General features: G+C 40.2%; 3 protein-coding genes across 3 annotated transcripts; 1 reads left to right on the top strand and 2 right to left on the bottom strand.

Moving 5' to 3' along the window:
* Window positions 1-6,189: 6,189 nt before the first annotated feature.
* LOC111797712 (small ribosomal subunit protein uS10c) lies at window positions 6,190-9,979 on the bottom strand. Its single transcript, XM_023680820.2, has 4 exons — window positions 9,644-9,979; window positions 9,352-9,411; window positions 7,641-7,971; window positions 6,190-6,427 (listed from the first exon to the last, which is right to left on the bottom strand). Exons 1-3 carry the CDS (start codon window positions 9,890-9,892, stop codon window positions 7,660-7,662), a joined length of 621 nt encoding a protein of 206 aa, XP_023536588.1. The 5' UTR covers window positions 9,893-9,979; the 3' UTR covers window positions 6,190-6,427; window positions 7,641-7,659.
* Window positions 9,980-11,719: 1,740 nt separating this feature from the next.
* On the top strand, window positions 11,720-16,095 carry LOC111797079 (protein TORNADO 1). Its single transcript, XM_023679972.2, has 2 exons — window positions 11,720-14,428; window positions 14,529-16,095. Exons 1-2 carry the CDS (start codon window positions 11,720-11,722, stop codon window positions 15,912-15,914), a joined length of 4,095 nt encoding a protein of 1,364 aa, XP_023535740.2. The 3' UTR covers window positions 15,915-16,095.
* Window positions 16,096-17,354: 1,259 nt separating this feature from the next.
* Window positions 17,355-19,698, bottom strand: LOC111797078 (Calcium-dependent lipid-binding (CaLB domain) family protein). The gene is made up of 2 exons (XM_023679970.2): window positions 19,450-19,698; window positions 17,355-18,940 (listed from the first exon to the last, which is right to left on the bottom strand). The coding sequence occupies exon 2, from the start codon at window positions 18,918-18,920 to the stop codon at window positions 17,637-17,639; it is 1,284 nt and encodes a 427-aa protein (XP_023535738.1). The 5' UTR covers window positions 18,921-18,940; window positions 19,450-19,698; the 3' UTR covers window positions 17,355-17,636.
* Between the last annotated feature and the right edge of the window lie 1,726 nt (window positions 19,699-21,424).

The following is a 21,424-nucleotide window of genomic DNA, read 5'->3' as shown; positions in this document are numbered from 1 at the left end:
GTTTAATTTGAAGTTATTTGAAATACTTAGAAACGTTGTTAGTCAAAAAATAGTAAAGACATTGGGAGTTTGGCCAAATAAAAACGAATAAACATAACTTATTGATGGTTATATGTACTTGATTTCCTAGATAGGGAGTGTTGGGTTCAACGACCATGGCATATGGTTTCGTGTGCATAGCTAAAACTTCGATATTTTAAAAAAACGAGTACATTTTGGACCTGTTTGGATTGTCCGAGAAAAATTTGTTTTTTTGAAAATACATTTTTTTAGGGTTTAGGGTTTAAAATTAAAAGACTGCCACCGAGAGTTGACAATGATGGTGATAGAGTGAGGTCGGTGGTCTTCTGTGGTCGTGAGCGATGACGACATGGGTGAGTGGCGGCTGATAGGGAGTAGCGGTCGCCAATAGTAGGTATGTGGAAGTGAAGTGGAGAGATTTGGAAGGGGTAGTGTGAGGGTATTTTGGTCATTTTTATATATTATGATAATTTAAAAGGACTTCACAATTAAACGCTCTAAAACCTTTTTTCTGAAATTTGATCTCAAGTTTATATTCAAAACACTTTAATTGACTACTGACTACCTCGGACAACAATTGACAGTGGTGGCGGTAGAGTGAGGTCAGTGGTATCTAATGGACAGTTATGGTCATGGGCGATGACGACAAGGGTGAGTGACAGCTAATAGGGAGTAGTTATTGTCAATAGTAGGTATGTGGAAGTGAACATAGAGACATTTGAAGGGGTATATGAGGGCATTTTGGTCATTTTAATATATTATGAAAATTTAAGAGGGGTCGTAACTAATCGTTCAAAAACCCTTTTCTAAAATTTGATTCAATGTTTATATTCAAAACACTATGATCGACTACTAACTACTACCGATAGTTGACAGTGGTGGCGATAAAGTGAGATCAGTGGGCGATGACAACAAGGATGAGTGGCGGCTGATAGAGAGTAGTGATCGCCAATATTAGGTTGGAGAGATTTGGGCGGGATAGTGTGAGGGTATTTTAGTCATTTTTATATATAATGAAAATTTAAGAGACTTGACAATAATTAAACGTTCATTTCGAGTGGTCCCTAAATTAAAAATCTTGTAGTTATAGTCAGCAAACATAGTCGAGCGTGACCTCCAAACCTAAAACCAAGAACGTATGAACGACATAACTTTAAACTATGTCATATTTGTGGTATCAGTCAAGAACGATCTCAATTCATATCGATACAAATCGAGATAATAATATGAATCGAGAACTCGAAATCTCATGAAAATCGAACCAAAATTGATCGAAAGCCACACAAATTCAAATAATTTCTCCCCCACAAGTTCTTCATTCACTATCTTCCAAACATTTGTCAATGAATGGTTGAAATTGTTTTGGATTCTCCCTCCCTCACTCCACAACCACAAGAACCATACTAAAAAATATTGTGAAATGTCCTTTTTACCCTTTTCCATCTTGGAAGCTACCTTTGGTTTCCAATAAGTGGCCATTAATTCAATATGGTCTCGTGAAAATTTTTATCGAGCATGTCGTTTGATCGGGTTTGAGATATTTCTTGTCATACGAGTTGGGTGTATCTGCAAGATAAGATCTCGGACTGTTGTGATACTTAACTAAGTATGGAATTAGAAGCATAGAGCTCGATAGTATTGATTGTGTACCTTTAACGTGTGAGGAGTTTCTTTGTTTATCCATTGAGTCGATTCAAATCATGAGAAGGGTGTTAACCTTTATGAGCTACCAACAGTTAACTCGAGTGCCCTTTACGTTTTAAGTAATTATGGCTCGGGTTCTTCAACTCGATATCAAGGAGCTTCTTGAACTTTCATGATATGGATGTAAACATTCATAATAAAGTCTTTAGAACGAATAACGTAAGAAAAGAAATAAAACAATGTCATGATCTAATTTAAGAGCTACAAACATTATGAATGCATGTACCCTAGTTTCAGTCTCATGACTGTCACTGCGACGTCGTCATTCGTGAAGAGGTGTCTTACTTTTACTTGAAAAATAAGAGTAGCATGTGGCTTGAGTTTGGAGGTAAACGTAAGGCACCTCTGCATGGATGATGACGTTGTGGTGACAGCTATGTGAGCAAAACTAGGGTAGACGCATTCATGTTGTTTATAGCTCTTAGGTTAGATTAGGGCATTGTTGTGCCGACCGCTAGCAGAGCCTTATAAAGATTCTTTTAAAACACGTGCGAGAGAGAAGTTTTCACACCCTTATAAAGATTCTTTTAAAACACGTCTACTAGAGAGAGGTTTCCACACCCTTATAAACAATGTTTCATTCCTCTCTCCAACCGATGTGGGATTTTACAATCCACTCCCCTTCGAGGCCCAGCGTCCTCGCTGGCACACCGCCCGATGTCCACCAACCTTCGGTGCTCAACATCCTCATTGGCACACTGCTTGCTGTCCCCCCCCCCCCTCGAGGCCCAACATCCTCGCTGGCATAATGCCTGATGTCTGGCTCGGACATCATTTGCAACGGTCCAAGTCCACTACGAGCAAATATGGTCCTCTTTGAGCTTTCACTTTCAGGCTTCCTCTCAAAGTTTTTTAAAACTCGTCTTCTAGAGATAGGTTTCCACACCCTTATAAACAATGTTTCATTCCCCTCTCCAACCAATGTGAGATCTCACCATTGTTTTATTTAAACTTCACACTATGTTCTTTTAAAAAAATTTATTATGAACATTTTATTTCATGACATAGTTTACGAAATATTTTAAATGAATATTTCTGCACATAACAATCATATCATACATGCGTCGGTGACCTAGTTTCCAATAGATAAATAAGGTCCGTTACAAGCAGGTCGTGGACCTAACTCTTGAGACAACTCGCAACAAAACAATTTTTTTTTCCATATATTTTCAACATGACTTCTTTACGTGTGAGATTGCACAGATGAGTAAAAAGCTACGTTGACCTAAACATGTGGTCTAATGATTGAACATCGAGGAAGTAAAAGGAGTTCGATATGACAACCCCGTTCCAAAAAAAATAAAATATTATATTCACTTAACGTCCTACCAAATAAAATATTCACTTAACGTCCTATAAAATATTGTATTTGGTTGAAAAATATCACTTAATTTCTTTTAAAAAATATATATATATTTTTAATATTAATTTTAGTCGGGACATTTTGTTTAAAAAACTTTCAAAAAAAAAAAATTATAAATTAATTTCTAAATTTGTATGATAATAATTTTCATTTTTTATTTTTTTTAATATCATGAAATTTGTATGATAATAATTTTTTTTTTTTAATTTTACTTTATTATTAATGATATTTTTTAATTTAAATTTTATGTTTAATAAATTTTTTAAAAAATTAAATATTTTGAGAATAAAATTTTAATTTTGAAAGTTAAATAATTTAATATAAAATATTTTTTTGCCCGGTAAAAAAGGCATGATGATAAAGTGACAAACACTGACCTTTTCGGGCAATGATAAAGTAACAGTCAATGGTGGCGCTGTGACGCGAGTGGTGACGTAACTAAATTTGTTTTGTGAGGCTCTTTTAATTATTAAAGATTCTATCTCAATAATAATGAATAAATAAATAAATAAATAAAGTTTTTAAAAAGGACTATTTGGACTTTTCACTACGTAACTAATTACGTGTGGTTTAGGTTTCCAAATCAATTTCGTACTTGTTCTCCTCTTCAAAATATTAATTTTTAAAAATAAAACAAAATTTCAATATTTTCTATTTTATTTTTTTATTTTTTTATTTTTTTAATTTTTTAATTTTTTAATTTTAGTTTATTATACCAATATGTTATAAAAAAATAATAAAATCAATTAGTATTTTTAATGATCGCAAATTAAAATGATATGGACGCTCGTGTATATTTTAAAAATAATATTTTTACTCTCGTGTATATTTAAAAAAATATTTTTTTTTGTTAGTTTTATTGTTTGTTTCTAAAATGGTGGATAAGATAATGCGTTAACTCGGGTGTTTAAAAAAACTCGATAACTCGAAAAATTCTGTCAACCCAAATCAATTTGAGTTGAGTTATGAACTTATTTGAGTTGAAAAGTTTAATTAAATGTTTGAAAATGAATAAATAATAAACTCAAATTTTAATTAAATATTTGAAAATGAATAAATAAATAAATAAATAAATAAATATTTTAGTTTTATTATATACGAAAATTTGAATGAATGACCCGAACAAATCCAGCCCAAAAAATTAGGGTTATGTTGGGTTCACGAACATAACCTCTCGTGGCTTTGCTTCGGGCTTCCCCTCATAAGATAGTATTCCTTGATTATAAATCCATGATCATTCCCTAAATTAGCCGGGACGTTAAATAGCAAATCTTGGACTTCACATTTTAAAAATAACCGAAATAAATAAATAAATAAATAAACTATGTTATTTTTTGGTTTTTATTCTTTATTACTAAAAAAATAAGTTTATTAGTAACTCATTCCATTTTAAAATTTTAAAATTAGAAAAGAAATTAGTTTTATAATAAAAAAATAAAATTAAGAATTAAAAAAAGTCAACCACAAATTGCCACATATTATTTATAAATCAATTAATAAAATTATATTTGCAACCAATTATTATGAATTAAATTTAAAAGACTGACAACTTCAAATGCTGCCACATGTCATCATCCTAGCCATTTAATCAAGTAAGCTTATCTTGATCAAATTAAGTCATTTAAATATAATTATTGATATTAACCAAGTGGAAGCACACGTCTTACCTCTTTTTAATTTCAAATTAACTCATTATACGGTTTATGTCACACACGTCACCAAGGAAAACATATAAATAGAGAGACTAATCCTACTAATGTAATGAATTAGGTACGCGACACGACCCTTGCTTAACTCGATACCATTTTGATTAAATATTGACTTAGACATCAAAGTATGCACCATATTAATGATCACGATGTACACGTCGTATGATATGAATTGTACATGATATCGTCGTCACCAATCATGATCTATAACAACCTAAGCCCACCACTAGCAGACATTATCCACTTTGGTTAATTATGTATCGTTGTTAGCCTCATAGTTTAACAACACGTCTACTAGAGAGATGTTTCCATGTCGTTTTCAAGAATGTTTCGTTTCCCTCTCCAACCGATGTGGGATCTCACAATCTACCCTCTTGGAGTCTCAATGTCCTTGCTGGCACACAGTCTGGTATCTGATTCTAATACAATTTGTAACGACCCAAGCCTACCATTAACAGATATTGTTTACTTTGGCCTGTCAACCTCACTGTTTTACGTGTATGCTAGGGAGATGTTTCCACATCATTATAAGGAATGTTTTATTCCCCTCTCCAACCGATGTGGATCTCACAATTCACCCTCTTGGGGTCCCAGTGTCCTTGTTGGCACAGTCCGGTGTTTGACTTCAATACTATTTGTACCAGCCCAAGCCCACCACTAACAAATATTGTCTGCTTTGGCCTGTCAACCTCACGTTTTTACAGTAACGCTAGGGAGATGTTTCCGCATCATTGTAAGGAATGTTTCGTTCCCCTCTCCAACCGATGTGAGATCTCACAATCCACCCTTCTTGGGGTCCCAATGTCCTTGCTGGCACATAGTCCAATGTCTAACTCTAATACCATTTGTGACAGCTCAAGCCCACCGCTAACAAATATTATATGCTTTGGTCTGTCAATCTCACGATTTTACAATGCATCTGCTAGGGAGATGTTTCCACATCGTTATAAGGAATGTTTCGTTCCCCTCTCCAATCGATATGGGATTTCACAACTCACAGATTTCACAATCCACCCCCTTGGAGACACAGCATTCTCCCTAGTACACAACCTAGTGTTTGGTTTCGATACCATTTGTAACATCTCAAACCCACCATTATCAAATATTGTTTGCTTTGGCCCGTTATATATTGCCGTCAACCTCACAATTTTACAACGCATCTACTAGGGAGATATTTCCATAGCGTATTAAGAAATGTTCTGTTTCCCTCTCCAACCGATATGGGATCTCACATGATCATTTTTACACCATAAGTTCAACGGTTGTTGTACGTCTAATAGAGTATGACAAACCTTGTTTCTTGCATGCCAAATTGTCTTTGAACACCTGATTCCGTTGATGCTACGCTACAAAAGCATATAAGAGGGCTTATAGTCAACCAAACTATGCATATTGACAAATGTTGTGAGGCCTTGAATTCCACCATTTTCATTGCTCCATTAAGTACAAAAAGAACGAAAAAAAAAATAATACAAATGATTGACAAGAGACTGCAAAGCAGCAAAGAACCAACAAAGAAAAGCATAACTTAAGGACCAGCTATCGTCTCTACAACCCGTTCCATCGTTATCGTCTACACGATTTCATGCTCTGATATATATCAATAGTTACATCCTCAGATACCCATTACCTAACATGCAAGAAATCAACCAAAAAGTGTCAAAGAAAGCATGAACATGGAGCAAACAAACATTGAAATGAGTGTAAATAACCATATAAGAAATCGGGACAATATCGATATGACTGCCTGATGATTATCGACATCAACGAGCTGCAAAACTAGCTAGTTCAATCAATTCCATGCACCCAGAAGAATGTTCATCCCAGCTCTATCAAAGGCATAAATTTCAAATGTCCTTTTATCTTCAACCTAAGGTCGGTATTGACTCCACTTCTGTTTCTTAATGGCAGGAGAATACATACAGAACTCCCTAGTTTTTCCATGGGCTTCTTTATTCATGCTTGTATGGAAATCCTTATAAATATTATCTTGTCACCCTCGTTCTTGATCCCACTTGTTGACGAGTATCTATTGCTTAAATCTAGATGTGCTCAACTACACAAGTAAACACGACCTTTCCATGAGAAATAAGGTTATCAATTATAAAGAAAATGAAACCCCCTATATAGTGTATATCAGTAACGGCCAAAGCCTACCACTAGTAGATATTGTCCACTTTTACTCGTTATGTGTCGCTGTCAGCCTCATAGTTTTAAAACGCGTCTGCTAGGGAGAGGTTTCCACACCTTTATAAGGAAGGCTTCGTTCCCCTCTCCAACCGATGTGGGATCTCACAATCCACCCCCCTTGAGGGCCCAGCGTCCTCGCTAGCACACCGCCTAGTGTCTGGCTCTGATACTATTAGTAACGGCTCAAGCTCACCGCTAGCAGATATTGTCCGCCTTGGCCTCTTATATGTCGCCATCAGCCTCACGGTTTTAAAACGCGTCTACTAAGGAGAGGTTTCCACACCCTTATGAGAAATGCTTTGTTTCCATCTCTAACCGATGTGGGATCTCACAACATCAGAGTGGTAGACCCTTCACATTGTTCGATTTGCCCGCTGACAAACTCACATCAATAGACTAAAAACAGAGTTTTCTCAGCTACCTTGAACCACCACAACAATTAATTGATATAGCTAAATTTATAAATACTGCCAAGCATTTAAACTTTGGTGTAGCAAAACTAGTAATACTTGAATTCTTGAAGAAAATAATGAAGGAGCAGAAAAGGAATACTGGCTTTAATGCATACAGCAATATAACGTGCCATCAGAAAGGATAATATACCAGTAAAAGGAAAACCGACCATGTAATAGACCTACGGAAACTAACTTTACCTTGGTGAAGCTCTTCTCTTTATAGCTTGACCTCCACATCAACACCAGCAGGAAGGTCTAGTTGCATCAACGAATCGATCGTTTGGGCAGTCGGGTACAAAATATCGATTAGGCGCTGGTGGGTTCTGATTTCAAAATGGAATCTAGCATCCTTATGAACATGAGGAGATTTAAGCACACAATAGATGCGCTTTTTTGTAGGTAATGGCACGGGACCCATGGTTTTTGCATTTGTGTTCCTTGCAGCATCCATTATCTGCTTGCAAGAATCTTCAATGAGGGGAACCCAGTAAGACCTTAGTTTAATTCTAATTTTCTGCTTTGGCGCCAGCTGAAACCACAAACATCTTAGTTCATTAAAATCAGCCAAGAAAAGGATGGATACTATCAATTATACGACCAACTAGCTCAGATAAGTCCCCAGATACACCTCGTAGCGCGTATAATTTAACGAATCAAATAACAAAACACGACGACCTGCTGAAGGCCTTATTGGCATCTTGTAAACAGAAAAAGGTACCAAATGAATATATTTTAAAAGTGATCAGGTTTAATGCCTTCCCTTGTACTTTAATTACTAGGCATGTTTTAGATTATGCTCTCAGTCTTCTTCTTTTAGATTGGAGTCCTTTTCTATTATTAGTTTGGGTCTCCTTTTGTTTCGGCTTGTTTTTTACCCTTCTATTCTTTCATTTTTCTAATTGAAAACACCGTTTCTTACCCATATATATACACATATATATCAGAAAATGAAGCCAGCAGAGTCATCATAAAATTGGAGATAAAATTGGAGATGTGAGATCCCACGTTGGTTTGGAAAGGGAAATAAAGCATTCCTTTTAAAGGCGTGGAAACCTTACCCTAGTAGACGCGTTTTAAAATCATGAGGCTGACGACGATACGTAACGAGCCAAAGCAGACAATATCTACTAGCGGTGGGGTTGGGTTGTTACAATGGTATCAGAGCCAGACACCGGACGGTGTGCTAGCGAGAACGTTGGGCCTCAAGGGGGTGGATTGTGAGATCCCACAATGGTTGGAGAGGGGAACGAATCATTTTTTATAAGAGTGTGGAAACCTCTCCCTAGCAAACGAGTTTTAAAACCTTGAGGGAAAGCTCGGAAGGGAAAAACCAAACAGGACAATATCTACTAGCAGAGGGCTTGGGTTGGTACAAATGGTATCAGAGCCAGACACCGAATAGTGTGCCAGCAAGGACACTGAGCCCTCTAAAGGAGGTGGACACTAGGCGGTGTGCCAATGAGGATGCTAAGCCCGGAGGGGGGTGGATTGTGAGATCCCACATCGACTAGAGATGGGAACAAGTGCCAACGACTACGCTAGGCCCTAAGGAGGGTAGATTGTGAGATCCCACATCGGTTGGAGAGGGGAACGAAGCATTTTTAATAACGATGTGGAAACCTCTCCCTAGCAGACGCGTTTTAAAACCTTGAGGGGAAGCCCAGGGAAAGCCCAAAGAGGACAATATTTGCTAGCGGTGGGCTTGGATGGTTACAGGTACATACATTCTATTCTCCATTCACTCATTACCTCACCCAATCAACGTAGCAGGATAAAAAACTTATGATACTGATATAATCTCATCAAATCATTTCACTTGTTATATATTCATCAGAACCGCAGTACATTATATATTGGAAAGCTAAAGGATGCTGGAATAAGGCATAAACTAAGAAAACATAAGAATTACCTTATCCACATCCTCACCAATGCTGAATGCAGAAGTTCCAGGCGCTTCAAAATCTTCACCCTAAACAGAACATGAAACAAACATAGAAGCACTGTCCAATCCATTGCCTTACAGAAACAAAACGGAGATTCCTTAACTACTTGCAATGAAATTGAAAACAACATGGAAATTTAGAACACCATTCAATCACATCCAGAACAAAAATTCTCAAATCCATCACAAAACGTAAAGAAATCGTAACATTTTGCTCGATTCCGCACTACTTTTCTAGACGAACAACATTATCACAAACCTCGAGAGTGGCTGTTCCAGAGTCCTCCAGGATTTCCGGAGGCGGTTCGTTGGCATCGGAGGAGTCTAGAACTTCGGGAGCAGCATAAACCCTAGACGATGGCAACGAAAAATGGAGGGGTTTGAGCTTTAAAGCAGTAGAAGAGGAACCAGAGAAGGGAAGAAATCTCGGTTTAGGATGAAGGGATGATAAGGGAACAAATAGTGAAGGAGATGCAATTATAGTAGCAGAGAGTGAAGAGATAGCCATGGAAGTTCCTCTGGATATCAATGGCGGAAGCTCTGAAATAATGGAAGCTCTTTGCTCGCAAGCGTTATCCAAATCAATTTCTCAGTGTTTTTAATTTTCCCGGAAAATTTCATTCCGCACGCACAAAATTGTCTATTTTGGGCCATCATCATGACAAGCCCACTCGCACGAGTTCGAATCGAACATAGTTCATAACCCAAGCCCACTCGCGCGAGTTCGAATCGAACAAAGTTCATAATCCAATCTAACCCAAAGTCGAAATTTCATGTTAGTGACTCAAGAAGCTCGAATACAGTTTATACAACCTAATCCAAATCCGAAATTTCATGTTGGTGACTCAAGCAGCTCGAATAGAGTTCATAACTCAACCTAACCCAAACCTGAAACTTCAGGTTGGTGACTCAAGCCGCTCGAATAGAGTTCATAACCCAACCTAACCCAAACCTGAAATTTTATGTTGGTGGCTCAAGCAGCTCGAATAGAGTTCATAACTCAACCAAACCCAAAACCTGAAACTTTACGTTCGAGACTCAAGCAGCTCAAATAGAGTTCATAACCCAACCTAACCCAAACTCAAATTTCATGTTGATGATTCAAGCAGCTCGAATAGAGTTCATAACCCAACCTAATCCAAACCTGAAATCTCATGTTGGTGGCTCAAACAGCTCGAATAGAGCTCATAACCCAACCTAACCCAAATCCAAAATTTCAGATTGGTGACTCAAGCAACTTGAATAAAGTTCATAACCCAAGTTAACCCAAACTTGAAATTTTATGTTGGTGACTTAAGCAGCTCGAATAGAGTTCATAACCCAACCTAATCCATACTAAAAATTTCACATTGGTAGCTCAAGTTGCTCGATTAGAGTTCATAACCTAACTTAACCCAAACCTGAAATCTCATGTTGGTGGCTCAAGCAGCTCGAATAGAGCTCATAACCCAACCTAACCCAAACAAAAAAATTCACGTTGGTAGCTCAAACTGCTCGATTAAAGTTCATAACCTAACCTAACTCAAACATGAAATCTCATGTTGGTGGCTCAAGCCGCTCGAATAGAGCTCATAACCCAACCTAACCCTAAGCCAAAAATTTCATGTTGGTGACTCAAGCAACTTGAATAAAGTTCATAACCCAAGCTAACCCAAACCCAAAATTTCATGTTGGTGACTCAAGCAGCTCGAATAGAGTTCATAACCCAACCTAACCGAAGTTTCATGTTGGTGACTCAAATAGTTCGAGTAACGTTCATAACTCAACCTAACCCAAACCCGAAATTTCATGTGGGTGACATAAGTAGCTCGAAAACCCAACCTAACCAAAACCCAAAATTTCATGCTTGTGACTCAAGCCGCTCAAATCGAGTTCATTACCCAACTTAACCCACCCCTAGATCTTCGAGTTGGTCAAGTTGACCCAAATAAAAAAAGTATAAACCCGCAAACCAAATCAAATTTTCGATTTTCCAAAAATTTAACCCAACCCAAACCGAAAAATATCTATTCCAACCAAACCTTTATGATTTCCGTCTGATAGTCTGGGTTGATCGAGTTATTAGGTAACATGAACCGCCCTAACTCGGGTATCACTTTATTTTATAAAATATTATTGTATATAAATCATTTTGATTAAATTTCTTACAATTTTATCCCAAAAGAGCCACCGAAAGTCTTACAAATAATTCCCTAAATAAAATAATTGTATATGATTTTACAGTTATAAAGCACCAAACTGTTGCTTTGACAAACATCTCCCCTTTTTTTCCTCCCAATAAAGCAAAACCAGTTTCACAAAACAGAGCTCTCACCTCTCATCTTTCTCTCCATCAATGGCTTCAGACCGGAACCATGGCGATCTCGAATCGACATTGCACGCTCTCGGCCCGGACAACCCGTTCCCTCAAAGCCTCTCCTTCCATCTCTCTCAGTCCACTTCTTGCTGCCATGTCGAAACCGAAAACTCCATGAAAGTAGACATTTCCAGGGACAACATTCCTTACTTCTCTCGCTTTCTCACAGCTTTGAGCTGCCACAGCTCCCTCAGAAGCTTGGAGTTTCATCATGTCGACTGGGAACTCGAGCAGATGCGAGAGCTTTGTAGGTTGGTTGAGGATAATTCGGGCGTTAGACATGTCGTGTTTCGACGAAATAGATTGAGTAATGAATGCTTGGCAGAGCTGTGTTGTGTTTTGAGAATTAACAGAGGGATTAAAGAGCTTACGTTTTCAGAATGTGGGATTGGATCGGTCGGGGTTGGTTTGATTGCTTCTGGTTTGAAGGTTAATGATTCGTTAGAGGAGTTTCAGGTTCGGGAGGACTCGATCGGGTCAAAAGGCGTGGAAGAACTCTCGAAGATGGTTGAAGAAAACTCGACTCTGAAGCTGTTATCGATTTTCGACACGAATTCAATCACAGTGACACCATTGATAGCTGCAGTTTTGGCAATGAATAGGAACTTGGAAGTGCACATTTGGAGTGGAAAAAGTTCAAAGGTGGTTGAGTTTGTACCTGGGAATAGCACACTCAGAATTTACAGGCTAGACATGAATGGCGCTCGCACGGTTGCCTGCTCGCTCGGGTTGAACTCGACGGTTAAAACGCTCGACATGACTGGTATCCAGCTGAAATCTCGATGGGCAAGAGAATTCCGTTGGGTGTTGGAGCAAAATCGTTGCTTGAGGGAGGTAAAACTATCGAAAACTCACTTAAAAGACGAGGCAATCGTGCATATAGCAGCTGGACTTTTCAAGAACAAGCACTTGCAGAGCTTGTTTCTTGATGGGAACTTATTTACCGGCATCGGAGTCGAGCATTTACTCTGTCCTTTGAGCCGGTTTTCGACCCTGCAACATCAAGCAAACATAACTCTCAGATACGTAACGTTCGGAGGTCGAAGAAACAAGATAGGAAGAGACGGGCTAGCTGCTATTCTACATATGCTCACAACGAACGAAACGCTTACTCATCTAGGGATATATGATGATCATAGCTTGAAACCAAATGACATAGTGAGAATATTCAGGAGTTTAGAGAAGAACGCGTCGTTGAGACACTTATCGTTACCCGGCTGTAAAGGTGTTGATGGAGACATGGTGCTGCAGACAATAACAGGGATACTGGAGGTAAATCCTTGGATCGAAGACATCGACCTCTCGGGAACTCCTCTCCAGAATTCTGGGAAAGCCGATGGAGTTTACCAAAGGTTAGGACAGAACAGGAACACTGATCTCGAACCTCCGGTGGATTCGCTCGACACGACCTTGACCGAGCCAAAAAGTTGTAGGATTTTCCTCTGTGGGCAAGAATATGCAGGTAAAACTTCCATATTGCAGAACTTTGGTTCTTCAAAACTTCCCTTCACAGAACAATTTAGATCTTTAGTAGCTCCAGTTGAACAAGCAGTAAGAACAGTTGGAATGAAGATAAAAACTTACAGAGACGAAGACGTAAAAACATCGGTTTGGAATCTAGCTAATCAGCACGAGTTCTATTCGCTCCACGATCTCATGTTTCCCGGGCCTGGAACTGCATCAGTATTTGTGATCATCAGCAGTTTATTCAGAAAACCAAGTAACAAAGACCCGAAAAACCTGAGCGAGATAGAAGACGATGTTCGATATTGGCTACGGTTCATAGTTTCCAACTCTAAACGAGCATCACAGCAATGCGTGCTTCCAAACGTAACTTTGGTTCTCACACACCATGACAAAGTCGTACAACGTTCACAGAACGTGCAGCGAACTTTGATGTCAATCCAGGGATTGAGAGACAAATTCCAAGGCTTCCTTGACATATACCCGACAGTGTTTACTGTTGATGCACGGTCATCGGCATCGGTAAACGAACTCTTGCATCATCTTCAGAGAACGAGCCGCACTGTTCTCCAAAGAGTTCCGCGAGTTTACCAGCTCTGTAACGAACTGATCCAAATTTTGATGGACTGGAAATCAGAAAACTACAACAAACCAGTAATGAGATGGAACGAGTATCAGGATCTATGTCAAGTTCGTATCCCTCAGTTGAGAATACGTTCGAGACAAAGTAATCGAGACAAGATCGAGACAAGGAGGACGGCTCTTGCTACTTGCTTGCACGACATAGGAGAGGTGATTTACTTCGAAGAACTCGGATTTATGATATTAGATTATGATTGGTTTTGTGAAGTTCTTGGCCAACTAATAAGACTAGAAGTTAGAAACCATTCAACCAACAATAATGGATTCATCAGTAGAAAAGAACTGGAAAAGGTTTTAAAAAGCAAGTTACATAGCCCGATCCCCGGAACGAATTCGAAGGTATTTGAAAACGTGCAAGCTAGTGATCTAGTGGGAATGATGCTAAAACTCGAACTCTGTTACGAACAAGACCAATCAGATCCGAATTCGCCATTGCTAATCCCCTCGGTTCTTGAAGATGGTAGAGGAAAACCACAAAGGTGGCCGTTAAGTATGCCCGACTGCATCTACACAGGGCGACACCTAGAATGTGATGATTCGAGCCATATGTTTCTAACTCCGGGATTTTTTCCTCGACTAAAGGCAAGAATCCCCTAGTTCTATCTCTCTCTCTCTCGCTTTCTCTAATGGAACATTGTGAGTTTCGGTTTCCTAATCGGATTTTTCGCTGTTCAAAATTCAGGTGGATCTATATAACAGAATCATGGGATTAAAGAATCAATATGTAGCAAATTACAGCTTAGAGAAGTACCTGATCACGATAAACATCAATGGAATGTATGTCAGGGTAGAGCTCGGAGGACAGTTCGGCTACTATATCGATGTCCTGGCATGCTCCACGAAGAGCTTGACCGAGACTCTCGGATTTATCCAGCAGCTTATAATACCTGCAATTCATGGCCTCTGTAATGGCGTCATCTTGACCGAAAGCATTATCAGGCCCGAATGCGTGCAAAATTTGGTGGCACCTAGACACAGGAAAACCCAGAACATCTCAATACAACAACTGAAACTTGCGTTGCTTTCCGTTCCTGCTGATGGAATGTATGAATATCAGCACACATGGTGTCCTGTGTCAGACGGCGGTAGAGAAATTGTTGCAGTTGGGTTTGATTTTGCTCGAGAGCTATTGTCTGACGATGATTTCCGGGAAGTTTTGCATAGGAGGTACCATGACCTTCATGATCTTGCTGTTGAACTGCAAGTCCCGCACGAAAACAATCCGGAAGCAGTTGATCGCTCGTTATCCAATGACGAAACTGACAAAGTTGCAGCGACGTTCGATGGAATTGCAAAAGGGGTTGAAGCTGTTCTGCAGAGATTAAAGATCATTGAACAAGAAATCAGAGACTTAAAGCAGGAGATAAAAGGTTTAAGATATTATGAACACAAACTCCTACTCGTGCTTAATCGAAAAGTGAACTATCTAGTGAATTACAATGTCGAAATCGAAGAGAGGAGAGTACCAAACATGTTCTATTTCGTTAGAACGGAAAACTACTCAAGAAGGTTGATTACTAACCTCATATCCGGAATGAATGCTCTCCGACTGCACATGTTATGCGAGTTCCGAAGGGAAATGCACGTCGTTGAAGATCAGATAGGTTGTGAAGTCCTGCAGATTGACAATATGGCAGTCAGGTCTTTAGCTCCATATACGACGAAGTTCATGAAACTGATAACGTTTTCTCTCAGAATTGGAGCCCAAGTAGCTATGGGAATGGGGCACATGATCCCAGATTTGGGTCGGGAGGTTGCGCATCTAGCTGATTCGTCGTTCTTCCATGGGGCAGCTGGAGCAGCTGCTGCAGGAGCAGTCGGGGCTGTAGCTATCGGACGTGTAGGTAGTAGGGGAAAAAGCAGAGCTGGGGACATTCAGCAAGATCTCAGAACAGCACAACAATGGGTTGTGGATTACTTGAGAGAACAGAGTTGTTCAAGTGGAAAAGATATTGCTGAGAAGTTTGGGCTGTGGAGAGTAAGATATAGGGATGATGGTCACGTTGCATGGATCTGCAGAAGACACATGAACCTTAGAGCACATGAAATAATTGAAGTTCCCATTTGAATGCCCAAGATTCATCCTATGTGCCACGGTCCTACTTTTTCAACTGTGCGGTGTTGTGATCTTGACATGCTCACGGATCAGCCTTAAGGGGAGTCAAGCCCCATATATATTTTTCGCCCTGTAGCTTCATTGGACTTTAGACGAAGTTTGTCTTCGTCAATCGAACATCGCTTGTGCGGAATCCAAGCTTGTTTGACCACACACGCAGGCTGCAAGTATATGTTCAATCGTTTGCGCTACAACCGACTTGCCTTTACACTAGGCCAAGTCATTTGGCTGACCTTGCCTCTACTCGGGGCCAAGGTCTCTCAATGCAATACTGCATCTCATCTTGTCATCTTGATTCCCATCGACATGGCTCATTCGTCTTGACGCCATCCCGAGTCTCGAGGTGTCGTCGGCCATCACAACTCACTCGGTCATGTCATTGAGAACGGGCCCACGTGTCGCTCATTTCATCGAGACATCCCGAACATTCATCCATCTGGGATCTTTCGAGGCATTGGCCCTCCCGTGCCCATGTCATGTCATTTACGGATACCGTACCGGATAGTGAGTGCATATATCAGCCTTCGACACGCGGGTTGGGGCGCAATACAGGCACACCCATGCTGCCCAATACAGTCCTTGAAAAACTCATTTCAAAGGAAGTCGCCCGAGACACTCGTCTCGGCACGCTCACCCTCACTGTGACACACACATATGCCACAGGGTAGCTCACTTAGGCCACAGGGCCCAGGGGTGGTGAAAAGCTAACACCATGTCTTCCACTATAGTACATTTTGAGACATTTTCAATACTCATGCGTAGACATGATTTTGATAAACAGTCATACGGTGTCATGGAGTGTCCATCCGGTGTCTCATTGACACCAAATTTGGCGAACATTCATATTTCATATGGACAGACTTAACTCCAGAACCGCATGCTGGAAACCCCAACTTTCGAGGTTAAGGCTTGGGACTCGGCCCTTTAACCAGCCTAATTGTGCCACTCTTGTCTACTTATTGCCCTCGTCTTACTTATGTCTCGACTTCTCTTCAATCACTCTATGTGGTGTGTTAGATAACGCACTGTCCTCCTCGGTCGCATCATGGCACTCATCTAGGCCCTTGTGTGGCCGAACGCTTCTTTTGTCGCAACGTGAGGGTTGCCATAATTATGTTGTGACATTATGCATGCTTAGATCAACCATTAGAGTAAAATGATACAAACATCCTTATTTCTAGTGCAAATCCTATAGTACTTCAAAGAACCAAAATAAAGCTACTTCAGTTTCTCTGCTCATCACATCAGATACAGTAAATGTTATACAAAGAATAAAAAGAAACCTGGAATTTCTGGACCGCACGATCTGAATCGACCGAAACCGGGCCATCAATGCACGGGTCTATCTAATCCATTCCTTGAAACAAACATAATGTCAATGTGGGACCAACATATGAATGATATGATTTTGATTTCACATAATTAGAAGTTGCATTCGAAAGTTAATTGTTACAACGAGGAATAGTAATTGATTCATGCTTACACCGATGATCATGATAGAACCGAGTTCGTACGGTGTAGAAGCCATGATTTACTATCGTCCCGGACAAACCAACATACGACAGGAAACACCAGTCTACACAGATACATTATTACATTCCGCTACTGATAGTAGTATTCGTCCTATAGTTCTAGAGTTATTTGTGTCTTCGTCTGAAATGTAGATATCACAGTTTAGAAGAAAGCCCTGCTACCATAGAATACTCGTGCATTACTGTTCTTCGAGGACGGTGTTTTCTCATCAGAGGTTGAATTTTCTGAACTGGTTGGTCCATTATCGACGTCCAGAGGAAGTTTCATCTTTGCCAACGACTCGGTAAATTGCTGCATGCTTTTCATATACATATCAACAATGTCTTGCTGCACTACATTTTGTTCTGGCTCAATGTTCACAGAGATAACAGGCTTTGAGATTGAATCACTTGGTACCTCAACAGACGAATCAGCCTCGCCATTCTTAACATCCACACACTTATCCTTTTCGATCGGTTCCTGAGTTTGAGGCTTTGAAGCTTCTGAAACATCGGATGATTCTGAGCTTGTTGGTGCGGAAGGTGAGGACACTCCATTCGTTGACAAGCTGCTAAGTGGAGAATCGAGCTTTGGAAGCTGGATAGACTCAACAGAAGCTGTCGAGAAGCTTTCTACATTATGCGCACCTAATTCCGAACTCAGATGATCTTCGGTACCAGAAGTGGCTAGGCTCTCAGAGGCCTCAGACTCCGGATTAGAGCACGGGATGCTGAAATACTCAGACACCATCATCTCATCCTCGTTTACTATCTTAGGATCTGGAAACTCTATCTTATCCAAATCACTAGCTAGCGACTCGGATATTTCAGAATCCTTCAATGTTGCAGACGATTCCAAGGCAGCTTTAGGAACAGCCATCACGTCAGGCGCGGTTCCATTGTATGCAAGAGATAGTTGAACAAATCCAGCAGGAGAATGGAACAAATCGGTCGAAGATAGAGAAAACTCCTTCTCTAACTTTCCATCGTTAACAAGAACTTCAGTCAACGGAACCACGGCGAACCCCAACAACTGGTCCTCCAGATAATTCCTCACTCTACTCAACATCCATATCTCACATTTAAGGGAAGCATCGACGCTCCGAACATTCAAACAAAGATTCTCATTGAACACCGGGTTCCTCCCAGCTCCATTAATGATTTTGGTGGATAGAGAATCATCAGGATCATTAGTTAAACAAAGCTTAGCATAAACATCTTGCTTATGGTATATGCAGATATTATGAATGTCTCTAGCCTGATGAATACATACGTCGAGTGTACTAATAATTTCCTCCGAGTTATACATCACCACTTCTTTTCGGTTAACCTCAACTTCCTTCGATGGAGTATCAGACATCCGACCGAAGAAATTGGGTTTCTGCCTCTCGGGCTCAGCAATGGGCGAGTTCTTCAATGGGGAAACAACGGATTGAGGGGAATCCATGATAAGACTTAAGAACAAGCCTGAAAATATTACAAAGTTGATTGAAAATCTAACAAAATCAAGTTCAGAAACTATGCAGAAATTCAACAGAAGATCGTTTCGTATCTCGAAACCGAAAATCACAACATTGTGATCTAAATCTCAAATGTAATGAGCAGTAAACCAAAAGTGAGTATCAGTTCAACCAAACTAAATGAGCAACAAGAACAATTCAATCTAGAACAAAATTTGAATCATAGAAAGCAGATATTAAACGATTATAATGTGATAGAACCTTCAAATCAAACTCCTACACGCAAACCCCAACTCACATCAATTTATATATCCAACGATTCTCAAGATACAGAAGATGAACACTCAAGAACTAAGGATCAGACAAAACTTAGAACATCAAAACCATAAAGGCCAACAGGAACAAGAAAAAACTGGAATCCAAGGAAGTGTAAGCAGTAAAAGCAAGCAAAAAGTGAAAACATCACAAAAGTCCCCGATCGGGGCCACAAAATTCAACAAGATCAAATAGAATTACTTCAAAATCTCGAACTGGGTTTGTTTCTTTGAGCTTCTAATCCTTTAATTGACGAACCCCAAGCAGTTTTCCCACAAATCGGGAGCTCAAAATCGAAGATCTCCCAAAACCCAGTTGACAAATCGAAGAAACTTCGCTTAGAAAACCCTCAAAAACAGTTTTATATACAAAAACAGCAAGATTAGAAGAACCCCAAGTCGAGTACAACAGATACAGAATTCAAGTTCATCGAAAAGAAAGGGTTACTGAATTTACTGATTAGATTAGATTAGCCACCGAGCGAGAGACCCTCCTGATATTTAAGGGTAATTAGAAAGGTAGCCGCCCCACGCGTTAGCGTCGGCTGGACCAATGGGAAGAAGGGTTAGTGCGGGTTGAAGGTGGGGTCCTGAAACGAACAAGGGTAGGCCCTGTTGTGGACTGTGGGTTTAGAACTGGGGTTACACTGCCCACCATTAAAAGAAGGCTGACTTTTAGAGTTCAAAAAGTGGAAGATTATGGCGCGGTTTCAGGGGGGCGTAGACGGCGGTGGCCGTCGTTCACCGCCGTGTGACACTTCGCTTCTTTTTTGGGCCCCATGAGTGAAGGAATTTCTCGAACCTCGTTTGAATTGCGCTAAAATAGTGTTCTAAAGAGACGACTCGAATTTCAAAGATTCATTTTCTTTTAGACATTTGAAGGTTCTTTATGATCTTATTTTGTTTCTAGAACCCCCTTTTTTTTTTTATATGTCCCTTAATTATTTATTTTTTAAATCGTTTAATAAATAAAATACTCATAAATTTTAGTAATTTGTTTCAAAAATACTCTTGAACTTTTAATAATATTTCAAAAAAAAATGTCCTAATCTTGCTTGTTCGAGTCGGTTGACAGAGACGTCAATCAATTGAGTAGGGGAGGATGTCACGGTCATGCATGTCCAAGGCGGTTGTCAATGGTCGCATGACATGTAACAACCCAGGCCCACCGCTAGCAGATATTGTCCTCTTTGAGCTTTCCCTTTCGGGTTTCTCCTCAAGGCTTTAAAACGCGTCTGCTAGGAGAAGGTTTTCACACCCTTAAGAATGGTGTTTTTCCACCCCCCCCCCCCCCTTTCAAGGCCCAGACTCCTCGCGGGTACTCTTTCCTTCCTCCAATCGATGTGGGACTGTCCCAAATCCACCTCTTTGGGGCCTAGCGTCCTTATTGGAACACTGTCTCGTGTCTACCCACCTTCAGGGAACAGTGAGAAGGCTGGCACATTGTCCGGTGTCTAGCTCTGATACCATTTGTAACAACTCAGGCCCACTGCGAGCAGATATTGTCACCAGGTCCAGACATAGTAAGGATTGACAGACTGAGAGCTCTTTCTTGATTCTATGGGTGGTGGTGCATGGCCGTTCTTAGTTGGTGGAGCGATTTGTCTAGTTAATTTCGTTAACGAGGCCAGCCCAAAGAGGACAATATCTGCTAACGGTGGGCCTGGGCCGTTACAAATAATATCAGAGCCAGAGACCGGACAATGTGCCAGCCTTCTTGCTGTTCCCCAAAGGTGGGTAGACACAAGACAGTGTGCCAGTAAGAACGCTGGGCCCCAAAGGGGGTGGATTTGGGGGAGATCCCACATCGATTGGAGGAATGAAAGAGTAACATCGAGGACGGTGAACCCCGAAGGAGGGTGGATTGTGATGTTCCACAGTGATTGAGGAGGAGAACAAACCATCATTTATAAGGGTGTAGAAACCTTCTCCCAGCAGACGTATTTTAAAGCCTTGAGGTGAAGCCCGAAAGGGAAAGCCCAAAGAGGACAATATCTGCTAGCGGCGGATCTAGGCCGTTACATGACAGATATCCTGGTCTTGCTTGTCCAGGACGTATTGTCCATGGTTGCATGCTCGTTCTAAACCCCTTTTTACATGTTTTAATCATAGATAGGTCTTTACCATTCCATATTGGGTCAGTACAATGGTGTATGATCGTTCACCAAAATTGTGTC

The sequence above is a fragment of the Cucurbita pepo genome, chromosome 6 (genome assembly GCF_057944985.1).
Source record: "Cucurbita pepo subsp. pepo isolate OVF chromosome 6, ASM5794498v1, whole genome shotgun sequence".
Taxonomy (NCBI): Eukaryota; Viridiplantae; Streptophyta; class Magnoliopsida; order Cucurbitales; family Cucurbitaceae; genus Cucurbita; species Cucurbita pepo.
This window is presented reverse-complemented; position numbering and strand designations above follow the sequence as displayed.